The sequence below is a fragment of the Bactrocera dorsalis genome, chromosome 4 (genome assembly GCF_023373825.1).
Source record: "Bactrocera dorsalis isolate Fly_Bdor chromosome 4, ASM2337382v1, whole genome shotgun sequence".
Taxonomy (NCBI): domain Eukaryota; kingdom Metazoa; phylum Arthropoda; class Insecta; order Diptera; family Tephritidae; genus Bactrocera; species Bactrocera dorsalis.
This window is the reverse complement of record NC_064306.1, coordinates 56,535,037-56,543,507: the sequence shown is the minus strand read 5'-3', so window position 1 is coordinate 56,543,507 and position 8,471 is coordinate 56,535,037. Positions and strand designations below refer to the sequence as shown.

Sequence of the window (8,471 nt, the reverse complement as noted above, 5' to 3'; positions counted from 1 at the left end):
TTTCGTAGAGGACATCGCATTCTCTCGCCATTTATCAACTATTTCTTAACTTGACGTGACTAAAATATTGCATTCAAGATTCTTTGGCTTGGACAAACATTGGGTTACATTTTTCGGGACTACAGTAGATAGTAACGAACGACTAGGAATCCTTTGCATAAATTTGCTTGAGATTCAGTTGTGGCTCTTTCACTTGGTTTTGTGTGAGGATCGTTTCAGTGACGTATATTTGTTATGTTTGGCAGTAAAATATCACTCTATGCTATCATGATTTTATATCGAAAATCGTGTTAATGAATTTCGCTATTTTAATATTGCTGATAAGTACTCCCGCGCTAGCAAGAATCAGCGATTTTGGCATCTCTAGACAAGCAGAGACACTTGTTGTGCTTATACAAGAAACAGTACGCTTTATCATTGATAGCCGGCTTGCGAAAATATACCCAGTTATGTATGTGCGTATGTATGTATGTGCCTTAATCAAATATAAATATATATACAGATATATTTATGAAATATATTTATAATTTCCTTCATTTATAAAACACATGCTTGGTGCCCGCTTATCAAAAGAAAGCGACTTGAGAAAAAATTCTTGAGAACCGGCATAGGGGACTCATAGAGGGCGCTACAATAATAATTTACTGATGGTTCATAAAATTTTTTATCGATATACATATAATATTTATACATCATGGTCCATAAATTTTTACAAAAAAAAATATTTTTTAATGGAATTGAAAGCGTAAAAACCTAATAGAGGAAAAATTCTCTTCAGAGAGTGAAAAAGTTACAAAAAAAATTTTGTTGGCGGGTATTAAAAATTCTCTGGTGATACTGAATTTCCTATTTTTTCATTATCCAGTAAATCTTTCTGTGCTTTTAAATAACTTTTTCTTTAAATTTGATTTTAAAGTTGGAAAATAATAAAAAAAATTATTGTTGTATTCATTATTTAATTTCCATGAATTATAAGGAAAAAAATGTGTTGATTCTTAAAATAAAAAAATAATTATTAATATAAAATAATAAATTTGGTGAAAAAAATATTTTCAATAAAAATAATAAAAAATAATAAAAAAAAATATTTTTGAGGTAAAAATAAAGAAAAAAAATATTTAAAAAAAATTAAATATATTTTTAAATATTTTTTTTTTTTTGAAAACCAATTTTTTAACCTATAATATATTTTAAACATTTTCATATTAACCACGAAAAGTTGAAAAATATTAAAAAACTGATTGTTTTAGTTGTATTCACTATTTAATTTCCATGAATTACAATAAAATTAGGAAAAAATTATTTTTATTATTAAAATAAAAATTATTTATTAATATAAATTAATAAATTTTAGGAAAAGAAAATATTTTTTATTAAATTAATAAAGCAATGATATTTTTTTTAGTAAAAATAAAGAAAAAAAAATATTTAAAAAAATCAAAATATTTTTTTTTAATAATTTTTTCTTTTTAATAGAAATCAAAATAAAAATTTTATTTAAGCAGTCTAATATAGAAAATAGCTCCCAATTGCTCCAAGGCCACATTTCCTTTTATATTTTGACATAACTCAAAATACATTTTCCTCTCCCACATCAACCCATCCCTCAACTCATCTCACACACCAAACTTGCCATTAGCAGCGTGTGTAGCGTGTATAGCAATATTTTTTACCGGCAAATCGACTATAAAAAGATCTGCTCTGCTCATTGACATTCAGTCTTTTCATTTCTGTGTGTCTGACATTGTTCTCTGTTATTCGACGAGTCCAACGTAATATTACCAAAGGTATGGAAATACTCTGCAAATTGTATTTGTTTATTTTGCGTGCAAAGTGTTGTTGTTCTTAAATAAATAATTAAAGTGTGGTCTCGTGCATTCACAAAGAATTTATTGTAGACAAAACGATTTATGCTAAATTTTGCTGCCAAATCGTGTACGAAAATTGCTTAGCAAAGCTTTAGCGCTTAAAGCTAGCTAAGCTCTCTCAGTTTCTCTAAGATACTGACAGCTGCAATTTAAGTTGATCTCTATACAGTAATCTACAGAGATTGCATTGACAATTTAGCGCTAGAATTTATTAAATGTAGCAATAAAGCATTATAGATACATACATACATACTATACAAACGATTTAAAGGTAGAGTAGGTGCCGCACTTGCTCTCAGCATTCTTCCAACTTAGCATGCACATACATATGTATGTACATATAAATGTCGAAAAACATGTATACGTCTGTATTCAAAAGCGTGATCGCCAAAATGATTTATTCTGTTAGAATACTATAGATTTTGTAGTTCATGCTGTGACTGTCGCAATAGTCTTTTACTCTCGGCCAGTGTTCGTCAAACTTTTCAGACAAATTTAACACTCCGAATATTATGAAAACAAAATGTAAATCAGTTAAATGAAATTTGTTTGTATTTTTTTAATATTAAATTCGAAAATTATTATGTTTTTTTCGGCGCCATTTCCGGTGACCCCTCGGAAAAAAGATGCTCACGCGCTGGCAGGATAACTCTTTACAGGATCATATAAAGTGAAAAAAATCGTGTTTTCGTTAAATTAGAACTTGGACGAAGGAAGGAAATGGAAAAAACTGAAAATTGGATTTTTGGCAGATACATATGTATTTTTACAAAAAAATTAAAATTTCGCAAAATTTTTTTCAAATATTTGTAATCGCAAAAAAAATCCTTCATCTAAGTCTTTAAGAATTGTATGCCAAAGACCAAGCTACCCTCGAGCGCACAAGTTCTCAAGGCTGTATCTCCGAAACTATTACTCGAATCAACTTGAAAATTTTGGAAAATTTTCTAGCGGTGTTTTGGAATTTAATAAGACTTTTTTGAAACGTGTAAACCCATGTAATCCCTTAAGTTTTTCACGAAGTTTGGAACGGCAAGAAGGAAACGTAATAGAGACTATAAAGTACATTAAAGCGGTTCTATTTAACCCTTTCAGCCCCAAAGGACTTTTTAAACGATGTCAAACATAGATAGAAGTTGCTTATAAGCAACTTCGGGGCTGAAAGGGTTAAAGGGAGCCAAAAAATTGGAAAATCTCATATGCGAGAAATGTTCTACGGATCATTCTGTACAACTTTGCCTAAAAGACTACGGGACTAAGGCCGGTTTCATGTTAGCTATAGTAGATCGCTAATTTTTGTAAGGATCATACAAAACTTTGGTAAATTTTTAAGATATCCGAATGAAATTTAATACGTACATAGGTGAATACTGATATTCTATTGATCATTTGTCATTGCCCCGACAACCATTAGATGCCACTAACGTTTCAAAACTAATTATTTAAACATACATCCCTCTAAGGACGATACAAATTTTCCTAATTTCAAAAATTATTTCATAGTTTATACTTTTAATTTCCAAAGCCCGTGTATTGAGTCGATTTATATACATACTGGTTCGCTCTAATTTAGCAGAGATAATACCCTTTTTCGATTCTTAAGGCTTCCTAGCAGGGAAATATAGGGAGTAGGAACCCGAGAAGCGGTTATCTGGGTAGTGAATGCCATTAGAATTGTGAAAGTCTCTTCTTATCAAAAACAGCGCGTTTAAGTCATCTTAGTGACAACACGAAAGTCAATATTAACAATCTGTGCTCATAAACATTAGATTGGGAACCGCTGCCAAGCTATTTTTTGCTAAATCGCTTGTTGCTTTGGAACCAAACAAAATCAACATGTTACGTATATAACATACCCACATACTCACATATGTAAACATTCAAATGCATAACGATTAAATGCTCATTCATTGAACAACTCTTTGTTTGCACCTCTCGATCGTGCATCTCTGCGAACAGCTGATTTCGGCGTTTGCCAATCTATTAGCCATACACATACATACATACTTGTGTACCAGTTACTTTCGTGCCGCTTTATGAAAGTTTATAAGTGTCGCGGCAACTAGCGCCAAGGTTTCAGTTGAGTCTTGGTCTGTTAACTGTGTTAATCTTTGCGGCCATTCGATTTGTCTAATTGAGAACGTGGGATCTCGTACTTACAGTTCAGATTTCAGACAGAAACTCGTGTAATAAAAGAATTTGGTCTTTTCCGAAAATGAATTTTCCAAGATTTGTAATAATTGCGGTTTTACTGTGCTTAAGCGCTTGCCAAGTGTACAGCGATGACGTCTCGGAGACAGAAGAAAGAGTTGAAGTATCCATGGAAGTGTCCATACGTGCCAATAACGTAACGGTATTTGCGAAAATTTTAAATAAAAACTTATTTCTACGTAATTTTTAATATTATTTAACTGTGATGTAATCATATAAGCATAAATCCAATCCAATACAATCTACATTGTGTGTCATGCCGCAAGCATCACTTATTGTAAAGCACAGAGTTGCACTTCCGTCTTGCAGCACAACTAGAATACCTGTATCTTAAAAGAGTTCACAAAGCAGTTTTTGCTCTTAGAAGTGGAAGTAACACAAGCAATTAAATTCAAGTTCAATACTACAACTTAAGCAATGGACATTAATATTTTATGAGTTAGAGAGTAGTTTGAACTGTTGTCAATTATTGCGGAATAACTAATGGATGTGTAGCGCTAAGACCGGTGAAAATTCACTGCTAGCGATCAGTGGCGGTTTAAATTTTTTTTATACTGTGAACAAACTGACCGATGAAAATCAAGCTCAATTTGTATGACAGCTGTATGACATAGTGATCCGATCTGAATAATTTCTTCGCAGATTGCGCCGTTGTCTGGGACAATAACCCATACAAAATTTCGTTAAGAAATCTCGTCATATGAACAACTTTCCATTCAAACACTTCATTTCGATCGCTCAGTTTGTATACTATAGTGGTCCGATATCGACTGTTCCGACAAATGCGCAGCTTGTTAAGGAGAAAATACGTCGACACAATTTCAGATCAATGTCTCAAAAACTCTGGAACTGGTTCGCGTATATACAGACAAACGGTTAGACGGACATGGCTATTCCAACACAGCTCGTCACGCTGATCATTTACATAAAACTTATATATTCTTTATAGATTACCAACGTCACCTTCTAGGTGTTACAAACTTCGTGGCAAACTTAATATAAAATAAGATATGACACATCTCCTTACTCACAAAGACTCACCTTGCCCCAGCATGTTCATAAAGTCGAATAGTCCAATATAACGATAGATGATCGCTATTTGGAAACATGGACCCCAGGGCATTTGTCTGCGTCTGCAGAGATTCAGGCTCCCTGTCACAGAACCAGAAATTTGCACAAGAAGCTAGACCCATGTTATACATATATGTATGTAAGTGCTTCTTCAGTTTGCTTTGACCAGTGTAGAATGCGACAAGTAGCCTCAATTTGGCCTAAGGAGGTTGATTACATATTTAAATCTACTGAGGTTATAGCCGATCTCGGCTATAATCGCGCAATCGGTGTCTACGCCAGTAAAGAAGAAGAAGAGGTTATAGCCTCCCATTAGCAACTTAGCATAGCGCATGCCTTGACCTCTCTCTGTCTATTTCTTGCTCATTGCGTAGCAGCTTCATTGTGATGTTAGGACCCACCGCGTTCAGGTCTTACCATGTTAGAGGATGCTGCGCAGCGGGCGAGCTCATCAGGTGTACTTGGTTACGTTTCGCTAGACTAGATATACCCCGTTCGCTATAAATATGCTGAAAAATACCATACGATTTCTCATCGTTCGAACCACAAACCGACAGTTTGTTGATTATTATTGATCGCTGTGGATAATCGCCAATGGAAAGCTGCACATTAAGTTCTCTCAGTTTTTGCCGAGTCATCAAAGATCTGTGTGGTCTAGCGTTGTCCTGATAGAAGACGAAGCCCTTTCTGTTGATCGGTTTTGGCCGTTTTTCGCGTTTGCTTGCTTCAATCTCATCAGTTGTTGACAGTAAAATGTAGAATAAATCGTTCGACCAGGCTGGTGCAGTTAATAGTGGCCCTTTCGAGGCGTCAATCTTAGCTTTGCGACCGTTCGTTCAGCTTCACCACGCTTGGACCTTGATCTTTTTTGCACTTTATTGTCGTATTTGATCCACTTTTGGTCTCCTGTTACCATTCTTTTCAGAAATGCTTCGATTTCATTTCGTTTCAGCAAATAATCGCAGATGTTAATCCGGTCCATTAAATTTTTCACAGACGATTGATTAATCTAAACATCAACCTTCTTTTTGTAGCCAACCTTTTTTAAATGGTTCAAAACTGTTTGATGATGAATGTTAGGTTCCTTAGCGGTGTTTTGGCTGCTTATGTGACGGTTCTGGTCAATCTTTTCCATTATTTCATCGACTTTTTCACCGTTAGGTCGATCAGAGCGAGGTGTATCTTTCACTTCGAAATTTCCACAACGGAAGCGAACGAACCATTGTTGTGCCACAAGAACTGATACAGCATCGTCTCCGTAAACAAATTTCATTGGTGGCTTGGGTGGCATTCTTCCCTTTTTATACAAAAATTTCAAAATATAGCGAATTTCTTTATTATTTCATTCATTTTTGAACAGCTATAACTTTTTTCATCTTTCCCGAGTTTTTGGTTAAATATTCGTGATCATCTAGAACATTCTTATTATTCTATAACAAATTTTAGATATGTATATAGCTGATCTTAAAGATTTTAATGGATGAATGACCTCAAGAAATTAGTATTTCTTAACAAAGCACAAAAAATTAAATTTTAATCTGAAACCGTTTTTACGATTTTTTGTTCAATTAAAACATCTGTTTTTAAAAGGTTTACTGCTGATAACCTATGCAAGTTGTTGTGTAACCAAAAAATGCGAAAAACAGATGATATTGTGCATACTATATATTAAATAAAGGGGTATATGGTATATGCCGTTGGGTTTTAAATAAAGATAAGATTTGTTTCACCCAACTATTTACTAATCCAGCAAAATTAGAATAATACAAAAATATCTTATTTTTCTAACTGATTTCCAATTTTTTCTATTTCTCTCGAACACAGATGTCTTACAAAATCGAACCATTGCCCAACTCTTATGCCCACCTCGGTGAAGGTCCCCATTGGGATATTGAGACGCAGAGTCTCTACTATGTTGACATTGAAGCTGGCAAAATACTGCGCCATGACTACCAAGAGGATAAGGTGTACCATAGCAAAGTTGAAGACGTCGAACTCGCCTCCTTCATTGTGCCGGTCGAGGGACAAAGCGACAAATTCGTTGTAGGAGCTGGTCGTCGTGTACTCGTCGTCACATGGGATGGTGTTTCGCCGACAAGCAAGGTAGACCGTGTACTCTTCGAAGTGCAACAGGACGAGCAGTATATTGTTAATCGTTTTAACGACGGCAAAGCTGATCCACGTGGACGTCTCTTCGCCGGCACTATGCGTTATGTCGGTGATGAATTCAAAGATCGTTGGGGTGAACTCTACAAGTATGAGAAGGGTGGCAAGGTGTCGGTGGTGAAGACGGATGTTGGTATCTCCAATGGTTTGGCATGGAACGAGAAGACCAATAAGTTCTATTATATAGACACAACCGACTATGAAGTGAAGGAATACGATTATGACTTTGATGCTGGTGTACCGAGTAAGCATGCGCTTGTTGTGATTTGAGAAAGCTTTCACTACAAAACCTTTTTATACTTTCATTAATTTAGCTAAACCAAAGGTCGTTTTTGATTTGCGTCGTCCAAATCCGAAGGACAATATCTTGCCCGACGGTTTGACCATAGACAGCGATGGTAATCTTTATGTGGCCACCTTCAATGGACACACCATATACAAGGTCAACCCAAGGTTAGTATATATTAACGCATTCAAGTAATAAATCCTGACTTTCTTATTTCTTTGTATTTCTATTTAGCACCGGCAAAGTGCTCTTGGAAATCAAGTTGCCAACCAAGCAGATCACATCTGCCGCCTGGGGTGGTCCCAATCTCGATATCTTGTATGTAACAACATCAGCCAAATTTGAGCAACCAGCACCGGCTGGCACCACTTACAAAATCACCGGACTGGGCGCCACCGGTTTGCCTATGACCAAGGTTCAACTATAATCTTATACAGTTATATTATCTGAACAGTTTTTATACGTTTTCATATTAAATTTACACCATAAAAATATAAAATTGCATTTTAAACTTACTTAGGTCAAGATTCAGGGTATGTACTCTCGCAAAAAATTATTCGAAAGGGAGTTTTTCGTAAAGAGCTCACCGTCAAGCTTAGTTTCAGACTACCTGATGACTGTAGGGCTTTTCAAGCAGCCATTCAAGTAACAATAGACATATTGTTCTCATACATATTCAGGGATGTAATATTTTACCTCGACAGCAGAGTTGCAATACCAGCGTTGAGGCATCTCTACGAGTATCAATTGCATCAAGCTGCTTTATTTGGGTGCATGGCTATAGCGAAATCGCTAGAAAGTTGAACTTACGCCTATATTGGAGTGTGGACGAGCTGGGATATGCGATTCTATTGCATTCTAGCGCTGAA

At 35.2% G+C, this 8,471-nt stretch overlaps 1 protein-coding gene across 2 annotated transcripts; it reads left to right on the top strand.

Annotated features, from left to right (window-relative positions):
* Nucleotides 1-1,637: 1,637 nt before the first annotated feature.
* Nucleotides 1,638-8,101, top strand: LOC105224317 (regucalcin). 2 transcript variants are annotated; one of them, XM_011202367.3, is made up of 4 exons: nt 1,638-1,787; nt 6,975-7,560; nt 7,631-7,769; nt 7,837-8,101. In XM_011202367.3, the coding sequence occupies exons 2-4, from the start codon at nt 6,975-6,977 to the stop codon at nt 8,027-8,029; spliced, it is 918 nt and encodes a 305-aa protein (XP_011200669.2). In that variant the 5' UTR covers nt 1,638-1,787; the 3' UTR covers nt 8,030-8,101. The 2 variants fall into 2 exon arrangements, with proteins under 2 accessions (XP_011200669.2, XP_011200668.2); XM_011202366.4 differs by lacking the exon at nt 1,638-1,787 and adding an exon at nt 3,952-4,221.
* The last annotated feature ends 370 nt before the right edge of the window (nt 8,102-8,471 follow it).